Source organism: Echiichthys vipera (genome assembly GCF_963691815.1).
Source record: "Echiichthys vipera genome assembly, chromosome: 10".
NCBI classification, from domain to species: domain Eukaryota; kingdom Metazoa; phylum Chordata; class Actinopteri; order Perciformes; family Trachinidae; genus Echiichthys; species Echiichthys vipera.
This window is the reverse complement of record NC_139835.1, coordinates 30,434,461-30,455,060: the sequence shown is the minus strand read 5'-3', so window position 1 is coordinate 30,455,060 and position 20,600 is coordinate 30,434,461. Positions and strand designations below refer to the sequence as shown.

General features: G+C 39.8%; 5 protein-coding genes across 5 annotated transcripts; all 5 read right to left on the bottom strand.

The window, feature by feature from the left end:
- Positions 1–419: 419 nt before the first annotated feature.
- Positions 420–4,503, bottom strand: LOC310953028 (olfactory receptor 10J5-like; the record flags this gene model as incomplete). Its single annotated transcript, XM_083921920.1, has 3 exons — positions 420–730; positions 1,567–1,632; positions 3,573–4,503. The coding sequence occupies 3 exons, from the start codon at positions 4,501–4,503 to the stop codon at positions 420–422; spliced, it is 1,308 nt and encodes a 435-aa protein (XP_083778046.1).
- A 4,692-nt stretch (positions 4,504–9,195) lies between these two features.
- Positions 9,196–10,116, bottom strand: LOC310953027 (olfactory receptor 6N2-like; the record flags this gene model as incomplete). Its single annotated transcript, XM_083921919.1, has 1 exon — positions 9,196–10,116. The coding sequence occupies one exon, from the start codon at positions 10,114–10,116 to the stop codon at positions 9,196–9,198; it is 921 nt and encodes a 306-aa protein (XP_083778045.1).
- Positions 10,117–12,391: 2,275 nt separating this feature from the next.
- LOC310953222 (olfactory receptor 11A1-like) lies at positions 12,392–13,312 on the bottom strand (the record flags this gene model as incomplete). The annotated part of the gene is made up of 1 exon (XM_083922184.1): positions 12,392–13,312. One exon carries the CDS (start codon positions 13,310–13,312, stop codon positions 12,392–12,394), a length of 921 nt encoding a protein of 306 aa, XP_083778310.1.
- Positions 13,313–15,363: 2,051 nt separating this feature from the next.
- LOC310953026 (olfactory receptor 13F1-like) lies at positions 15,364–16,284 on the bottom strand (the record flags this gene model as incomplete). The annotated part of the gene is made up of 1 exon (XM_083921918.1): positions 15,364–16,284. One exon carries the CDS (start codon positions 16,282–16,284, stop codon positions 15,364–15,366), a length of 921 nt encoding a protein of 306 aa, XP_083778044.1.
- A 2,066-nt stretch (positions 16,285–18,350) lies between these two features.
- On the bottom strand, positions 18,351–19,271 carry LOC310953212 (olfactory receptor 13F1-like; the record flags this gene model as incomplete). Its single annotated transcript, XM_083922174.1, has 1 exon — positions 18,351–19,271. One exon carries the CDS (start codon positions 19,269–19,271, stop codon positions 18,351–18,353), a length of 921 nt encoding a protein of 306 aa, XP_083778300.1.
- Positions 19,272–20,600: the final 1,329 nt, after the last annotated feature.

Genomic DNA, 20,600 nt, shown 5'->3' with positions numbered 1-20,600 from the left:
TCTTACAATGCACACAGGTCCTCGTTGCTGTTTGGGGTTTGTCGTCATCACTGAATGATGCGCCTGACTCAGAGTAGTTGTGACGTTTCTGAATCTGACTGTCGATCCCTTGTAGTTGACGGCACTGATGTTCAGAACCCCTAACCAGGGAGAGAGGCCTGCGATGGTTGGGTCCACTGACTGCACTGGCTTGGTGAAGGCTATCATGACCCCCAGAGTTTCAGAAACATTCAGCGGCCAGGGGGCCACAGGCATTGCCGTGCCCACACCGTGAGGAAGTTGTGCACAGACATGGCAACTGTCATTCGTCATCAGCCTAGCGGTTAGAGTCACAGCTTGGTACAAGGCATTCTGCTCTGGTCGGGTGACGGTGTGCAGGTCCTGTCCATTTCGATCTGCGAGGCTGGAGTAGGACTCGCTCAGCAGCAGGAGTAGTAGGTGTTGAGCAGGCAGCAGGTCCAGGCGGCGCCCCCCCCCTGGATTGGCTGGCCGTAGAAGATTGTTGCCATCTGGTTCCCTCGGATGTGATCTGTTTGTGCGAGGGCATCGTCAGATGGCTCTCTTTTGCAGTCCTTTACTGCGGTTTCTGTGACGAGCAGCCCCTTCCACCTTCGTGATTGCCATGATTTTATTCTCAGATCTCGGACCACAACCCAGTCACCTGGCTCCAGGTTGTGCAGCCTTTGTGCGGTGGGTGTCGGCAGTGCGTCTTTCACCTGCTTGTGAATATCTGAGAGAACAGAGGTCAGATGTGTACAATATCATCTTCCACTTTTTTTTTGTGCCATTGCTGACGCATCTTGCTTTGAAGTGGGAAAAGCCTATACATACTTTGAGAACATGTCGACCATGACGAGGCAAAATTTCTTTCCCTCACTTGGTGTTAGTTCTATGAAGTTAATTTGTAAGTGATCAAAAGGTCTCGCCGCTGGGGGATGGGCGCTCTGTTTGACCCTGATGCCTCTGCCTGCATTGCTTGTTGCACAGATCACGCATTTTAGCAAAAATGTATTCGTGAGTAAAGTGAGAAACCTTTTGTGAACCAATGTTTTTGGATTTCACGTGTCATTCCCCCTTTTGATGCGTGGTCTTTACCATGCATCAATTTAGCGTAATGGTGAAACAAATAGTCCGGCAAACAGGGCTTATCATTAGGCCCATACCAAACGTTTTGTTTAATTGAACTGCCAGCCTGCTTCCACGCCTGTTTCTCTTTTGGTGTGGCTCTGTTCTGCAGCTCTTGTAAGTCTGCGTAGGGTGTTACAGCAGGGCTGGAAGTGATAGCAAGCTGTGTTATTAGTGGTTGTTTAGCTGCGACCTAGGCTGCAGCATCAGCATGGGCATTCCCTAGTGAGACATAGTCTGTTTTATGTGTGTGTGCTTCACATTTACATATGGCGATATAGTGTGTCAACAGCAAAGCATCATGGAGGGAAGTGACCAATTTGTGATGGGCAATGGGTTTGCCAGATGCAGTGAGAAAATCTCGATTGGCCCAAATTTGTCCAAACGAGTGGCAAACCCCCCATGCAAATCTGCTATCTGTAAAAATAGTGACAGTCTTACCTCTGGCCAATTTGCATGCCTCAGTCAGGGCCACAAGCTCAGCGGCTTGTCTGACAACATACGGCACTGCTCCACGAGTGAGCGAGACAAGAAGCGTCAAGCACACCCTCACGTGGACTGGTGGGGAATTACGGGTTCAAAACGCAATTAATTGCAATTAATTGCAATTAATTTATTTTAGATGAGTAATTTCTTATCGACAATAAATCGATAATCGTTTAATTGTTTGCATCCCGGTTCCCGGTTCTTCCCATAGGGGACATCTGGAGGGCCACCGTGCTGCCAAGGGAAAACTTGATATTATTTTATGTTTCAAGAAAATAATGTTTTTTCTATGTTGGCGCATGTGTTTGGTGTGTGGCTCATGCATTTACTGACTGCCCTCAGTGCAGCAAAATAAACACGTTTAAAAGAGTCAGAATTGGAAAGACATCCGAACTGTTGAGTTTTTAAAAAACGTTTTATTACTCATTGAAAACGAGGCTCAAGCTGTTTGGTACACAGGAGAGAAAATGGACGGAGGAAGATGAAACTTATACAACAGAGGTAGGTAAAATGACACCATTATCACTGTCAAGCACTTAGCTAGCAGCTAGCTTATACCAGTACGCAGTAGTTAAGCTGTTTCTTTTATCTGTTAGCCCTCTATCTGACTTAATTAATTACATTTAGCAAGGTGAATGGAATAATCTTGTGTAATAGATAAAACAATGGTTATGGTTTGAATTAAAATATAGATCTTTAAAAAATGTGTTTTGCATAAATGCCCGACCAGGAACTTAAAGGAGTGTATTTGTAACAGGAAGACATTGAAGTTTTGCAGTGTTTGTGGCATTAACGTAGGCCAGTGAGTTATTAAAGTGCTTTTTTCAGTGTATACGGCTGCATTTATGTTTATTTTGGCTAACATCTATTACATAATTTTCTAGATGCATTTAGGCCATAGCCCAACACTGCACAACCTGGTGATTCTGCTACAGGGAAGGGAGTCTCTGCCTGCAGTAGGTGAGTCAAGAATATTTGTTTATTGAGAAAATTTAGTTGAGAGCAGATCTCTATGAGTTAAAAGAGGATTTTAATTGGAAGTTTCCACCACTGCATCTTTCATAGGAGACTAAATACATTTGTGGGAAAATGAAGAGAAGCTGGTTGATGCATTCTGAGAAGAAAAATTGCCTCTACTACTTTTGCTGCAAGCTCTTCTCTCAGATACATTACAAACTAATAACCACAGGACTTGAAAACTGAAATATCTAAAATAATAAAATATATTATTTTTTAACTAAAAATGCACGGCCCAGGACGCCAAACATGTTAGCGTCTTCCCTGGTTGTCGGGACTTAAATCCATCGATCTGTTGATCTTCATGACTCAAGACTCAATCTAAAAATGGCACAGGTGTCATAGATGGATAGATAACTTTATTTATCCCCGAGGGGAAATGAGGTCATCGTAGCAGCGTTACAATACAATCAGAAATACAAAATATAAAATACAATAAGAGTACAGTATCGCAATTTAAAACAATATAATCAGTGCACAAGTACAAAGCTGTAATGCAGTAGTGTAAAGCTGATAATGTGCATTCAGTTAGTAAATGCATTGGCTCCAAGTGTTAATGGTTTCATGGATAGTGCTTCATGAATCACTGTTAAGGTTTAAGCGTTCAGAAAAAAACAGTCAAGGCCCAATATTTATTGACTTTCTGTCTGAAAAAGCAATACATCTTATCTTCTACATCTAACATGTTTAAACATTTAACGTGTGAAAAATGTACAATATTTAATAACATTTGAGAAAAATACAAAGTGACAATGTGATTTTCAAAGATTTATTTTAGACCATGGATCTGTGTGTTGAACTGGGATTAACCATGTTTAGATCATTGTTGTTATTCAGGTTGTTGTGATACATATATTCTATTCATAGATCTCAAACACATGGACAAATACATTGAACATATTCCAGAAGCCTATTTTGTGGCTTAAAGCATCATTGTTTAGTACAGGGAATCTTTTTAACAAACCTAGCAATCACTCCTTTGATTTGAGGCAGATTCAGGCCGTAAATGAGAGGGTTATTGATCGGGGGAATGATCAAATACTCTAAAGATAAAACAACTGTGAGGACTGGATTCATTTTATCATCCCCAAATCGAGTCAATGACAGCTCACAAAAGAGAGAGATAGAATAGGTCATAAATGTCACTATGTGAGGCAGGCAGGTTTGTAACGCCTTTCCTCTGAATTCAGACGAGCTTCTCCTGCAAACAAGTATAATCCGTAGATAGGTGTACAGGACAAAGAACAGGGGAATGAAGATGGTTGTCATTGTAACAAACTGACCTGCTATGTTGTTCATACTTGTGTCAACACAAGAGAGCTGAACCACAGGCCAGTTAGAACAGAAAAGCCTGTTCAGTTTATTGCCACACAATGGTAATCGAACAGTAAGAAAGAGACATATGCCAATAGCAAATGCAGGATAGATAACAGCAGAAATAAAAAGATATTTCACCATCCTAAATGTCATTTTACTGTGATAGTGCAAAGGCTGGCAAATAGCAACAAATCTATCATAGGCCATGATGCCGAGGAGAGTCAGTTCACATGATGCATAGGTGTAAATAACATACATCTGAGTGAAACAAGATGTGCGTGAGATGAAATGAGTATCAGACAGAATGTCCATCAGAAACCTGGGGAAGAAGCCGGCTGAGCCGTACAGAGAGTTAACAGACAGACAGCTGATGAAAATATACATGGGCTGATGCAGAGATTTCTCCAGGCAGACTGTGAGAATAATGACAACGTTAGCAGAGATTATGATCATGTAGATCAACAGACACAGGCTGAAAAACACATATCTGAGGGGCCCGTAGTCTGTAAACAGAGTAAACTCAAAAGAGAAAGAATCCAGGCTTTTGTTAAGTTTCATGTCTGAGTTTCACAGTGGAGGTGGAGGAAAAGAAGTGATGATGATGGAGAGAAATGAAGGACTGTAAAAACAGACTGAGGTACAGTTAATGAGATTAAAATGTCCTCTTTCACTCATAGTAAACTTTAACAAGACACACAACCTACAATAAGCCCACATGCGTGTATGTCGGTTAAGATGCACATTTCTAACCAGAAGACATGAACAGTATGATCGAATGGACAAACTCCATCCCCACATACTTCATGTACCACCAACCTTACATATTCTTTAGCCTCTTTAGTGATTTAGACAATATTTCACACATTAAAATAAAGGCTTAAGTTTACAGTATAATCACAGTTTAGGAAAATAAAATAGAAGAAAGAATCCAGCTTTCTTTTCCTTACCTATATTACTACACATAAAATGTTTGTACAAATACATCCACCCAAAGCTAAACGTACCACATGCAAACTAGTTAATGTACAAATTTATCATTGAGTTATAACTTTTTATCATACCTTGTGAAAGCTTGCAAAAAAGTATTTCATGCCCCTGTTCAGATTAGTTAGTAGTACTGCTGCATGGTAACTCCAAAAAAAAACAACCAACAAAATATTTAGTTTTAAGGTTCAACCAAGGTATTGATAATAATGAAAGCTTCCAAATACCAATGCTTGGTAATCAGTTTGTTAAATGGGAGCTGTCTCCCCTGCAATGATCCAAATTGAAGCAGCCGTGGAAACTTTTATCTTTGTCTGTTGCCAGGATGCAAGCAGCAATGTCTACAGGCAGGGTCCAAGGGGATGTTAAAGCCACCCACACGTGATTTCATTGGTCTTCTGTATTCTCAGACACCAACATTTCAAGGAATCATGATGTTCATGTGTTTCTTTAATGACCGAAGTCAATATAACAACAATAGCAATATTTGAACTGTATATTGAACTAAACATCAGAACATTTTGAATAGAATAGAAATACTTTATTGATCCCAAGCTGGGAAATTGTGTTTGCATTTCTTTAAAAAACGCAGATATTTTTGTCTGCTTTTCCGGTTTCTTGCAAATTTGTGGGGGGTTTCCTCATAAGTTTCTAAGATCACAGGCGTGACCCCCTCACCCCATACTCCCACAGCACCTCCCACAGTATCTTCCGGGGGACCCTGTCATATAGCTTCTCCAGATCCACAAACTACATGTAGACGGGATGGCCATACTCCCAGGCCCCTTCCAGGATCCTTGTGAGAGTAAGGAGCTGGTCTGTTGTTCCACATCCAGGAGGGAATCCGCATTGTTCCTCTTCAATCTGCGGTTCTACTATAGGAGGAACCCTCCTTTCCAGCATATTGGAGTAGACTTTACCCGGGAGGCTGAGTAGTGTGATACTCCTGTAATTGGCACACCTGTCTGGTCCCCCTTTTTAAACAGGGGAACCACCACCCCGGTCTGCCACTCCCTTGGCACTGTTCCAGACTTCCACGCAATGTTGAAGAGACATGTCAACCAAGACAGCCCCTCCTTACCCAAAGCTTTCAGCATTTCAGGATGGATCTCATCAATCCCTGGGTTTTTTGCCACTGTGGAGTTTGACTACCTCAGTGACTTCTGCCAGACAGATTGACAATGATTCCTCATCAGCCTCCAGCTCTGCCTCTACAAAAGAGGAAGTGTTAGTCGGATTAAAGAGTTCCTCAAAGTGCTCCTTCCTCCGTCCGATTACCTCATCAGCTCAGGTCACCAGCGTCCCATCCTTGATGTAAAGAGCTTTGACAGTTCCCCGTTTTCCTCTCCTGAGGTGTCGAATGGTTTTCCAGAAGGACCTTGGTGCCGCCCAAAAATCCTTCTCTATGACTTCTCCGAACTTGTCCCACACCCGCTGCTTTGCTTCTGATACGGCAGAGGCTGGTCTGGCCCGTCGGTACCTTGCAACTGCCTCCGTAGTCTTCTGGGATAACATATCCTCCTTCTTCAGTCGGACAGCTTCCTTGACCACCGGTGTCCACCACGGTGTTAGAAGGTTACCGCCCCCTGAGGCACCTAAGTCCTTGAGGCCAAAGCTCACCGCAGCAGCTTCAGCAATGGAAGCTTTGAACATTCCCCACTCCTGTTCAATGCCCCCAACCTCCACAGGGATGCCAAAAAAGCTCCATCGGAGGTGGGAGTCGAAGATCTTGGACAGGGGCCTCCTGCAGACGTTCCCGGTTCACCCGCAGTACTTGTTTGGGTTTACCTGGTCTTTCCAGAATCTTCCCCCATCCACTGACCCAACTCATCACCAGATGGTGATCAGTTGACAGCTTTGCCCCTCTCTTCACTCGAGTGTCCAAAACATATGGCCTCAGATCAGATGATACAATCACAAAATTGTTCATCGACCTTTTGCCTAGTGTGCTCTGGTACCAGGTACACTTATAAGCATCCTTAAGTTCAAACATGGTGTACGGAGGACGTTCCTTCCAAACACGCCTCTCCAGGTGTCTCCATCATTGCCCACGTGGGCATTAAAGTCTCCCAGCAGAACTATGGAGTGCTCTACTGGAGCCCCATGCAGGACTCCATTCAGGGTCTCCAAGTGGGCCAGATACTCTGAACTGCTGTTCATGCAGATGCATATGCACAAACCAAAGTCAGAGTTTTCCCCTCTACCACCCGCAGGCTTAGGGACGCAACCCTCTCCATCAACGGGGTAAACTCCAACACTGCGGTGCTCAGCCGGGGGTTTGTGATTATTCCCACAGCCGCCCGGTGGCTCACATCTTGGGCAACTCTAGAGAAGAATAGGGTCCAACCCCTATCCAGGAATACGGTTCCAGAACCGAGACTGTGCATGTAGATAAGCCCCACCATATCTAGCGCTCCACCTCCCGCACAAGCTCCGGCTCCTTCCCCCACAGAGAGGTGACATTCCACATCCCCAGAGCCAGCCTCTGCTACCCGTGTCTGGTCCGCCAAGCAGCAGCGCACCTGACCCCAGCGGTTCCTCCTGTGAGTGTTGGGCCCACAGGATGGAGAGGGGGGAGGTGCCACGTCACTGCTTTGGGCGGGTCCCGGACAAATGAGTAATTGACAAGACAATTCAAACTTCACCCTTCAACTACAAACTTGTACAGTTTTATAAATGCATCTCGCCTGGTTATCCGGCCAGGGGTGAGAACTTTTCAATATATTTAAGCTAAAATATAAATAAATTGCAATCCTGTTCTAAATTGATGCTCTTTTTTAATGTTATATTTTTTAATGCAGGTATTTGATAAGATAAGAAAAACTATTGTCACAAGCGAAAGAAATTCATCTTTGACAGGGCAGGTTCAATTTACACAAAACAACTAAATACATACAAAACAGGCAGTCCCAAACAATGACAATACATTAATGCCAAAAGATGCAAGCAGTGCAAAGGGAGTGAGATATGTTGCCTATTTTTGACTGTTCAGTGTGGTGATGGCAGTGGGCATAAAAGATTTTTTATAGATGTTTTTTCGTGCCAACGGGACCTTGTAGCGTCAACCTGATGGCAGTAAGTCAAAGGATTGGTGGAGGGGGTGGGTGGGATCCTGTGTGATGGTACTGACCGGGTGTACAGTTGTGGTAGGGGAGAGACAATTATTTTGCCGGCCTGATTAACTATACGTGCAAGTTTTGTGTTGTGCTTGATGGTGAGGGTGTTGTACCAGGCTGAGATATTGAAAGTGAGTACGGATTCAATGAGTGAACAGTAAACCACAGTTAAAATGTCCTTTGACATTAAAAGCTCTGAGCATCCTCAGCAGGTGGAGGCGCTGTTGGGCCTTCTTGTAACAGAGTCAGCATGATGTGAGAAGGACAGTGATGTGTCAAGCTCTGTACCAAGGTATTTATAAACCTCAACCTGTTCAACTGGCTGACCGTTGATGCTGAGTGGTTGAAACATTTGCTGTGAGCTCAGTGTTCTCCTGCTCCGACAGCACAGCTCCTTTGTTTTCTCAATGTTGATTTCCAGAGATATTTTATAATAATAATAATAATAATAATAATAATAATAAAGAACTGAATTGATAAAGATTATCAATAAAATCCTTATGATAATCATCCCTACTTACAACATCACTCTTGTGGGGTTAATTTTCTCATACACATTGTTAATGCAGCCCCGACATGGCTGTTTCCTTCTAAAGACCCTTAAGGGAATATGGCACGATAGATTTATGATAGAATAATTTCACGGATTTGTTTATTTTTACAAAAATAAAAAACTGCTTATTTTCAGGGAACAAAACAATACTATCACTAATCAACATTGCCACAACAGAAAGGTACACATGCTTTTACTCTCAAGGCTGTTCATATTAAATGTTGACATGTATTTGTTGCATCACAAACCCCAGCCCCCTCCCTAACAAATCCACCACTGCTGGATAACAACTCACTGCACACCACCGTTGCTGCCCCCTGGCCCTTGGATGAGGCTTATCTTATTTCATCTATAATTTAGTGCCTGATCATAACTGCTAACAGAGTTCCATTAATCTGGACTTAATATCAAAACAAACTTGAAAATGAATAAATAAAATTGTGATTACCTTTTTAACAAAACTCTATACTTATCATTACATTGTTGAACTTCATGATGCTCTGAGTTTTAGTTTTTAAGAAACAAATATTTCAAACAAATCACATCTCTGTATTATTCTGACTGAATAATTGTACAACAGTCTTCTGTGTTGATACATTAGAACATTTTGCAGAACAAGTTCTTGAGGTGTTTATAAATTTCTTTCATTTTTAGTCCGTACATGAGAGGATTAAAGAGAGGATGATACATTATCAATTGTAAAGACATTATGAAACTTACAGTTCTGGGAAACTCTATCTCCAGTCGTGCTAGAAGTACATCATAAGCACTTAAACAGGAAAAGTTGATTAAAACCAGCAGATGGGGTAAACAGGTCTGTGCAGCTTTTTTTCTGACTTCTCTACTACTTCGATAGGTTATTAAAAGTATCCTGGTGTACGTAAAAAGTATGAAGAGCACAGGGAGAAGTACAATAATGACAAAAACAATCAAGCCGTATATATTCAGCACTGTTGATCTCACACAGAAGACTTTTTGAACTGTGCTGTTGCAAATTATTCCTTTCAAAATAAAGGTACAGATTTTTTCATCAACACTCTTTAACATTATCACTGAAATCAGACAAGCAGGCACAAACCAAGCTAAAATAAGGAAGATATTAACAGTTGTTTTTCTCATGATAGTTGGATATTGCAGAGGTTTACATATAGACACATATCTGTCATAGGCCATGACTGCTAACAATGGGAATTCTGAACCAGCTAGAGTGTAATATATAAACCACTGAAAGAGACAGGCTGAATAAGTTATAATCTGTTTTTCTGATAAAAAATCTATCAAAAGTTTTGGGTAGATAGCAGTGCTGAAAAGAACAGAGTTGATTAACAAAGCTGCAATGAAAATGTACATAGGCTCATGGAGGGATTTTTGTATCAATATGATGCTCACAATAGTTAAATTACTGCAAATTATTAGAATATAAGCTGTAAACATGATCACAAAATACAGATATCTATATTTGTGCAATTCAACATGTCCATCAAAAGTTATATATGTTACATTTAGTGTATTTTCCATGGTCAAAAACAAGAAATGTTAACGGATAAAACATGTATTAGAAGTCTCCCTGGTAACCTGCATCAGATAGTCCTTCTCAGTCATTTGTACCTGTCCTTCATATGCACTGGTGTGGTCTGGCAAACACAGAAACTGGATCTGTGATCTGTTTGAGGCTGGGGGATGTTTTTTATCAGACTTCTCCAACCTCCATGGATCTCATTAAGCTGTCAATGAAAAGGGCTACTAACATCTAAACAACTTGATCGACTCTAGAGGCCTGAAGATGTTGTTAAGGAAGGGACACGCAAAGCCTTCTTCAAACAACTAGTGTTGATGAAGGCTGAGGAGAAGGGTGTTGCATCACCTCACTTCGCCTGTGTCCAGCCCAAGAAGTAGGACTCAAACAAACCACAAATACCACTTTCACTGAGAGCACATAACTCAATGCCAGTCGGTGGCGGTAGTCTGCAATTGTCATTAAAAAATGGAAAACAGGAGACCCACAGGAATGCTCAAGACCTTAGTTAGAAAGTTAGCACATTTACAACACTACACAATTATGAAAGAACAAATTATATTTACCATGTACGGGTTACACGGTGGTGTAGTGGTTAGCACTGTCGCCTCACAGCAAGAAGGTTACAGGTTCGCATGTGGAGTTTGCATGTTGTCCCCGTGTCTGCGTGGGTTTTCTCCGGGTTCTCCGGTTTCCTCCCACAGTCCAAAGTCGGCAGGTGTTCGGTTCATTGATGACTCTAAATCACCCGTAGGTGTGAATGGTTGTCTGTCTCTGTATGTCTCTATGTGCCCTGTGATAGACTGGCGTCCTGTCCAGGGTGTACCCCGCCTCACGCCCGATGTCAGCTGGGATCGGCTCCAGCCCCCCGCGACCCCGACCCCGGGATAAGCGGTTGAAGATGAATGAATGAGTTAACAATAACAGAAATAACTAGAGGCCATCTTGTGATGTGATCACCGCAGCGCCAAGTTGGGCCTGGGGCGTAAAATGGTGGGGCAGTGACCCCTTACCAATTCTAAACCCCCTTCTTCTGGTGTCTTTGCTTGGACCACAACCACTTTGACTTCTGCCTTGGTTTTGATCTTAACTTCAAACTTGTAAAGTTTTATGAATGCATCTTCCTCGTTATCCGGCCAGGGGTCAGAACATTTCAATATATTTAAGCTACAATATAAATTAGTTGCAATCCTGTTCCTGGGGGCGGCAGTAGCTCTGTCCATAGGTGATTTGGCTGGGGGTCTGGAGGGTTGCCGGTTCGAGTCCCTGTGTGGACCATGTATGGAGCGTGGACTGGTGGCTGGAGAGGTGCCAGTTCATCTCCTGGGCACTGCTGAGGTGCTTTTAAGCAAGGCACTAAACCCCCAACTGCTTGTGGCGCTGAGCCACTGGCAGCCTCCTCGCTCTAACATCTCTCCATTAATTGCATGTATATAGGTCCTGTTTGTGCATGTGTGTGTATTTCGGCCTGTGTGTGTGTAACCTGCGGGATAAATAAAATGAATTGATGCTCTTTTTTCAATATTAAAAATAATAATAATATTATATTTTTTAATGCAGGTATTTGCTTATAATAGAGAACTGAATTGATAAAGATTATCAATAAAATCCTTATGATAATCATCCCTACTTACAACATCACTCTTGTGGGGTTAATTTTCTCATACACATTGTTAATGCAGCCCCGACATGGCTGTTTCCCTCTAACGACCCTTAAGGGAATATGGCACGATAGATTTATGATAGAATCATTTGACGGGAAAAAAAATGTTTACTTGTTTATTTTTACAAAAATAAAAAACTGCTTATTTTCAGGGAACAAAACAATAATATCACTAATCAACATTGCCACAACAGAAAGGTGCACATGCTTTTACTCTCAAGGCTGTTCATATTAAATGTTGACAAGTATTTGTTGCATCACAAACCCCAGCCCCCTCCCTAACATATCCACCACTGCTGGATCACAGCTCACTGCACACCACCCTTGCTGCCCCCTGGCCCTTGGATGAGGCTTATCTTATTTCATCTATAATTTAGTGCCTGATCATAACTGATAACAGAGTTCCATTAATCTGGACTTATTATCAAAACAAACTTGAAAATGAATAAATAAAATTGTGATTACCTTTTTAACAAAACTCTATACTTATCATTACATTGTTGAACTTCATGATGCTCTGAGTTTTAGTTTTTAAGAAACAAATATTTCAAACAAATCACATCTCTGTATTATTCTGACTGAATAACTGTACAACAGTCCTCAGTATTGATACATTAGACCATTTTGCAGAACAAGTTCTTGAGGTGTTTATAAATTTCTTTCATTTTTAGTCCGTACATGAGAGGATTAAAGAGAGGATGATACATTATCAATTGTAAAGACATTATGAAACTTACAGTTCTGGGAAACTCTATCTCCAGTCGAGCTAGAAGTACATCATAAGCACTTAAACAGGAAAAGTTGATTAAAACCAGCAGATGGGGTAAACAGGTCTGTGCAGCTTTTTTTCTGACTTCTCTACTACTTCGATAGGTTATTAAAAGTATCCTGGTGTACGTAAAAAGTATGAAGAGCACAGGGAGAAGTACAATAATTACAAAAATAATCAAGCCGTATATATTCAGCACTGTTGATCTCACACAGAAGACTTTTTGAACTGTGCTGTTGCAAATTATTCCTTTCAAAATAAAGCTACAGATCTCTTCATCAACACTCTTTAACATTATCACTGAAATCAGACAAGCAGGCACAAGCCAAGCTAAAATAAGGAAAATATTAACAGTTGTTTTTCTCATGATAGTTTGATATTGCAGAGGTTTACATATAGACACATATCTGTCATAGGCCATGACTGCTAACAATGGGAATTCTGAACTTGCTATAAAGTAATATATAAACCACTGAAAGAGACAGGCTGAATAAGTTATAATCTGTTTTTCTGATAAAAAATCAATCAAAAGTTTTGGGTAGATAGCAGTGCTGAAAAGAACAGAGTTGATTAACAAAGCTGCAATGAAAATGTACATAGGCTCATGGAGGGATTTTTGTATCACTATGATGCTCACAATAGTTAAATTACTGCAAATTATTAGAATATAAGCTGTAAACATGATCACAAAATACAGATATCTATATTTGTGCAATTCAACATGTCCATCAAAAGTTATATATGTTGCATTTAGTGTATTTTCCATTGAGATGGTCAAAAACAAGAAATGTTAATGAATAAAACATGTATTAGAAGTCTCCCTGGTAACCTGCATCAGATACTCCTTCTCAGTCATTTGTACCTGTCCTTCATATGCACTGGTGTGGTCTGGCAAACACAGAAACTGGATCTGTGATCTGTTTGAGGCTGGGGGATGTTTTTTATCAGACTTCTCCAACCTCCATGGATCTCATTAAACTGTCAATGAAAAGGGCTACTAACATCTAAACAACTTGATCGAACTCTAGAGGCCTGAAGATGTTGTTAAGGAAGGGACACGCAAAGCTAACTTCAAACAACTAGTGTTGATGAAGGCCGATTGTTGCATCACCTCACTTCGCCTGTGTCCAGCCCAAGAAGTAGAACTTATGCAAACCACAAAAACCACTTCCAGTGAGAGCACATCACTCCATGCCAGTCGGTGGCGGAAGTCTGCTATTATTATTCAAAAATGGAAAACAGAAAACTCACAGGAAAGCTCAAGACCCTAGTTTGACAGTTAGCACATTTACAACACAACCCAATCATGAAAGAATGAATTATATTTACCATGTACGAGTTAACAATAACAGAAACAACTAGAGGCCATCTTCTTCATCTCGGCGCCAAGTTGGGCCTGGGGCGTAAATTGCTGGGGCAGTGACCCCTTACCAATTCTCTACCCCCCTTCTTTGCTGGGACCCCACCCACTTTGACTTCTGCCGTCATTTTGATCTTAAACTACAAACTTTTAAAGTTTTATGAATGCATCTTCCTGGTTATCGGGCCGTGTCTTTGGAGACATTCCCTCTCTAAATGTATATACACCTCTGTGACGCTGTTGGTAGCTGTTGGTCTGCCAGTGCAGCTCATCACTGCCGGTTATGCTGCGTTCACTTGTATTTTGAAATCTGGAATTTCCAACTTCTGAGTCAGGCTTGTAGTAAGGGCAGCGGTGTAATAGGAACGTGTGCGTAAGAAATAGCTCACAATAGGATGTAGACTTTTTCTTAGATGATCATGTTCAAGCAATTTCATTGGAACATCGTTTTTGTGGTTTCAGCTACCCATATTTAAATATACTCTATTATTTCATATAATTGTGATACATATTTTTTTATTTTTATCTGGACTTGTTCATGACTTTGTGCTACTGGAACACCTGAATTTTCTGTGGGGATCAATGAAGGCTTATCATATTTCAAGGGTGTAAACATTTCAATTTATTTAAGCTGCAATGTACTGTAAATAAATCGTAATCCTGTTTTAAATTGATGCTCTTTTTTCAAATATTTTATACTTTTGAATGCAGGTATTTTATAAATAATAAAGAATCAAATTGATAAAGATTATCAATAAAATCCTTATGATCAATTCCTAGTTACAGCACCACTCTTGTGGTTTCTCATCCACATTATTCAGCTTCGACATAGCTGTTTCCCTTTAAAGACCCTGAAGGAAAGATTGCATGATGGAATAATGATCATAAAATAATAATTTGACGGAAAAAATGGTTTGTTTAGTTGTGTATTTTTACAGTAAAACTAAAATATGCTTTGTTTTTCAGGCTACAAAAAACAATAATATCACTAATCAACCTTGCCACAGCAGAAAGGTGCACATGCTTTTACTCTCAAGGCTGTTCATATAAAATCTTGACATGTATTTGTTGCATCACAAACCCCCAGCCCCCTCCCTAACATATCCACCACTGCTGGATCACAACTCACTGCACACCACCGTTGCTGCCCCCTGGCCCTTGGATGAGGCTTGTCTTATTTCATGTATAATTAAGGACCTGATCATAACTGCTAACAGAGTTCCATTAATCTGGACTTATTATCAAAACAAACTTGAAAATGAATAAATAAAATTGTGATTACTTGTTAAACTAAAACATTACGTTTAGGTTTTTAACAAAACTCTATACTTATCATTACATTGTTGAACTTCATGATGCTCTGAGTTTTAGTTTTTAAGAAACAAATATTTCAAAAAAATCACATCTCTGTATTATTCTGACTGAATAACTGTACAACAGTCTTTAGTGTTGATACATTAGAACATTTTGCAGAACAAGCTCTTGAGGTGTTTATAAATTTCTTTCATTTTTAGTCCATACATGAGAGGATTAAAGAGAGGATGATACATTATCAATTGTAAAGACATTATGAAACTTACAGTTCTGGGAAACTCTATCTCCAGTCGAGCTAGAAGTACATCATAAGCACTTAAACAGGAAAAGTTGATTAAAACCAGCAGATGGGGTAAACAGGTCTGTGCAGCTTTTTTTCTGACTTCTCTACTACTTCGATAGGTTATTAAAAGTATCCTGGTGTACGTAAAAAGTATGAAGAGCACAGGGAGAAGTACAAGACCTACAAAAACAATCAAGCCGTATATCTTCAGCACTGTTGATCTCACACAGAAGACTTTTTGAACTGTGCTGTTGCAAATTATTCCTTTCAAAATAAAGCTACAGATTTTTTCATCAACAGCCTTTAACATTGGCACTGGAATCAGACAAGCAGGCACAAACCAAGCTAAAATAAGGAAGATATTAACAGTTGTTTTTCTCATGATAGTTGGATATTGCAGAGGTTTACATATAGAAACATATCTGTCATAGGCCATGACTGCTAATAGTAAGAATTCTGAACTTCCTATAAAGTAATATATAAACCACTGAAAGAGACAGGCTGAGTAAGTTATAGTCTGTCTTTCTGATAAAAAATCAATCAAAAGTTTTGGGTAGATAGCAGTGCTGAAAAGAACAGAGTTGATTAACAAAGCTGCAATGAAAATGTACATAGGCTCATGGAGGGATTTTTGTATCACTATGATGCTCACAATAGTTAAATTACTGCAGATTATTAGAATATAAGCCGTAAACATGATCACAAAGTACAGATATCTATATTTGTGCAATTCAACATGTCCATCAAAAGTTATATATGTTACATTTAGTGTATTTTCCATTGAGATGGTCAGAAACAAGAAATGTTAACGGATAAAACATGTATTAGAAGTCTCCCTGGTAACCTGCATCAGATACTCCTTCTCAGTCATTTGTACCTGTCCTTCATATGCACTGGTGTGGTCTGGCAAACACAGAAACTGGATCTGTGATCTGTTTGAGGCTGGGGGATGTTTTTTATCAGACTTCTCCAACCTCCATGGATCTCATTAAACTGTCAATAAAAAAGACCACTAACATCTAAACAACTTGATCGACTCTAGAGGCCTGATGATGTTGTTAAGGAAGGGATACGCAAAGCCTCCTTCAAACAACTAGTGTTGCTGAAGGCCGATTGTTGCATCACCTCACTTCGCCTGTGTCCAGCCCAAGAAGTAGAACTTATGCAAACCACAAAAACCACTTCCACTGAGAGCACATAACTCAATGCCAGTCGGTGGCGGAAGTCTGTAATTATTATTTAAAAATGGAAAACAGAAGACTCACAGGAATGCTCAAGACCCTAGTTTGACAGTTAGCACATTTACAACACAACCCAATCATGAAAGAATGAATTATATTTACCATGTACGAGTTAACAATAACAGAAACAACTAGAGGCCATCTTCTTCATCTCAGCGCCAAGTTGGGCCTGGGGCGTAAATTGCTGGGGCAGTGACCCCTTACCAATTCTCTACCCCCCTTCTTTGCTGGGACCACACCCACTTTGACTTCTGCCGTCATTTTGAAGATGCATTCATAAAACTTTAAACTACAAAACTTTTAAAGTTTTATGAATGCATCTTCCTGGTTATCGGGCCGTGTCTTTGGAGACATTCCCTCTCTAAATGTAAATACACCTCTGTGACGCTGTTGGTAGCTGTTGGTCTGCCAGTGCAGCTCATCACTGCCGGTTATGCTGCGTTCACTTGTATTTTGAAATCTGGAATTTCCAACTTCTGAGTCAGGCTTGTATTGAGGGCAGCGGTGTAATAGGAACGTGTGCGTAAGAAATAGCTCACAATAGGATGTAGACTTTTTCTTAGATGATCATGTTCAAGCAATTTCATTGGAACATTTTTTTTTGGTTTCAGCTACCCATATTTAAATATACTCTATTATTTCATATAATTGTGATACATATTTTTTTATTTTTATCTGGACTTGTTCATGACTTTGTGCTACTGGAACACCTGAATTTTCTGTGGGGATCAATGAAGGCTTTTCATATTTCAAGGGTGTAAACATTTCAATTTATTTAAGCTGCAATGTACTGTAAATAAATCGTAATCCTGTTTTAAATTGATGCTCTTTTTGCAAATATTTTATACTTTTGAATGCAGGTATTTTATAAATAATAAAGAATCAAATTGATAAAGATTATCAATAAAATCCTTATGATCAATTCCTAGTTACAGCACCACTCTTGTGGTTTCTCATCCACATTATTCAGCTTCGACATAGCTGTTTCCCTTTAAAGACCCTGAAGGAAAGATTGCATGATGGATTAATGATCATAAAATAATAATTTGACGGAAAAAATGGTTTGTTTAGTTGTGTATTTTTACAGTAAAACTAAAATATGCTTTGTTTTTCAGGCTACAAAAAACAATAATATCACTAATCAACCTTGCCACAGCAGAAAGGTGCACATGCTTTTACTCTCAAGGCTGTTCATATAAAATCTTGACATGTATTTGTTGCATCACAAAACCTCAGCCCCCTCCCTAACATATCCACCACTGCTGGATCACAACTCACTGCACACCACCCTTGCTGCCCCCTGGCCCTTGGACGAGGCTTATCTTATTTCATGTATAATTAAGTGCCTGATCATAACTGCTAACAGAGTTCCATTAATCTGGACTTAATATCAAAACAAACTTGAAAATGAATAACTAAAATTGTGATTACTTGTTAAACTAAAACATTACGTTTAGGTTTTTAACAAAACTCTATACTTATCATGACATTGTTGAACTTAATGATGCTCTGAGTTTTAGTTTTTAAGAAACAAATATTTCAAACAAATCACATCTCTGTATTATTCTGACAGAATAATTGTACAACAGTCCTCAGTGTTGATACATTAGACCATTTTGCAGAACAAGTTCTTGAGGTGTTTATAAATTTCTTTCATTTTTAGTCCGTACATGAGAGGATTAAAGAGAGGATGATACATTATCAATTGTAAAGACATTATGAAACTTACAGTTCTGGGAAACTCTATCTCCAGTCGAGCTAGAAGTATATCATAAGCACTTAAATAGGAAAAGTTGATTAAAACCAGCAGATGGGGTAAACAGGTCTGTGCAGCTTTTTTTCTGACTTCTCTACTACTTCGATAGATTATTAAAAGTATCCTGGTGTAAGTGAAAAGTATGAAGAGCACAGGGAGAAGTACAATAATGACAAAAACAATCAAGCCGTATATATTCAGCACTGTTGATCTCACACAGAAGACTTTTTGAACTGTGCTGTTGCAAATGATTCCTTTCAAAATAAAGGTACAGAGTTTTTTATCAACACTCTTTAACATTGGCCCTGGGATCAGACAAGCAGGCACAAGCCAAGCTAAAATAAGGAAGATATTAACAGTTGTTTTTCTCATGATAGTTGGATATTGCAGAGGTTTACATATAGAAACATATCTGTCATAGGCCATGACTGCTAATAGTAAGAATTCTGAACTTCCTATAAAGTAATATATAAACCACTGAAAGAGACAGGCTGAGTAGGTTATAGTCTGTCTTTCTGATAAAAAATCAATCAATAGCTTTGGGTAGATAGCAGTGCTGAAAAGAACAGAGTTGATTAACAAAGCTGCAATGAAAATGTACATAGGCTCATGGAGGGATTTTTGTATCACTATGATGCTCACAATAGTTAAATTACTGCAAATGATTAGAATATAAGCTGTAAACATGATCACAAAATACAGATATCTATATTTGTGCAATTCAACATGTCCATCAAAAGTTATATATGTTACATTTAGTGTATTGTACATTGAGGCGGTCAGAAACAAGAAATGTTAACGGATAAAACATGTATTAGAAGTCTCCCTGGTAACCTGCATCAGATTGTCTTACTCAGTCATTGGTACCTGTCCTTCATATGCACTGGTGTGGTCTGGCAAACACAGAAACTGGATCTGTTCGAGGCTGTGGGATGTTTTTTTATCGGACTTCTCCAACCTCCATGGATCTCATTAAACTGTCAATAAAAAGGGCCACTAACATCTAAACAACTTGATCGACTCTAGAGGCCTGAAGATGTTGTTAAGGAAGGGACACGCAAAGCCTTCTTCAAACAACTAGTGTTGATGAAGGCCGATTGTTGCATCACCTCACTTCGCCTGTCTCTCACCAAAAAAGTAGGACTTGTGCAAACCACAAAAACTACATCCTGTAAGAGGACTTAACTCTGAGCCAGCAGTCGTCTCTAATTGTTATTCAATTCATGCTTTGGAAAATCAGAGGTCTCATGTGTAAAGGATTTCTTTAAAGGTGGCTTTTTTATGTTATTTGACTATTTTTATGTATGTTTCGACATTCTAGACACCCATATCTTCAAATATCTGCAGATTTGAAATTACATTAAGACACGTTTTACACCTTCACTAGAAGACTGAGAGGAAGATTGGATCCATGATTGTGTCAACAAGGATCCACAAACAAAAGGCTTTGTTTCATTTGTATATGATATAATCCAAAATGTAGCTGCTCCTTTCCTTCACCATATAAGGACCAAATTTGAGGAGGATCTTAATCTGCAGAAACCGGATGTGACCGGGCAACTGGCTATAAGTCGAGTAAATGGATCATCAATCTTTATCAGACATGGTTTAATTCAGTTTTAAGATATTTCACAGGCTTCACATATCCCGGAGCAGACTGGCTGAGCTTTATGCCAATGTAGATCCAAGAAGCGAAAGATGTCACCAGGTGCTTTGGTCATGCCCAGTGTTGAGCTCCTTCCGGCCATCTATCTTTGATGGCATCTCATTTGTTTATAATAAAAGCCTCAGCCCCAATCGAATTATGGTAATATTTTGTGCCTCACCGAAAGGGATCACAATCTCAGCAAATCAAGCAAGCATGGTTGCTTTTGTCACACTTCTTGCCAGGAAGTTATTTCTTGGTAATTGGAAAAGCCCTAATGCTCTGACACATAAATGCTGGCTTGAGGAAGTACTCGCACATTTGAAGCTGGAGAAATTGAGATACTCCTCTCGGCTGTACTTAGAAATTCTACAATGTGTGGCAGCCATTTATTGATTATTTTAATGAGAAATGTCATGTGTCTGCACAAGAGGATGGTAACTCTGATCCTTACC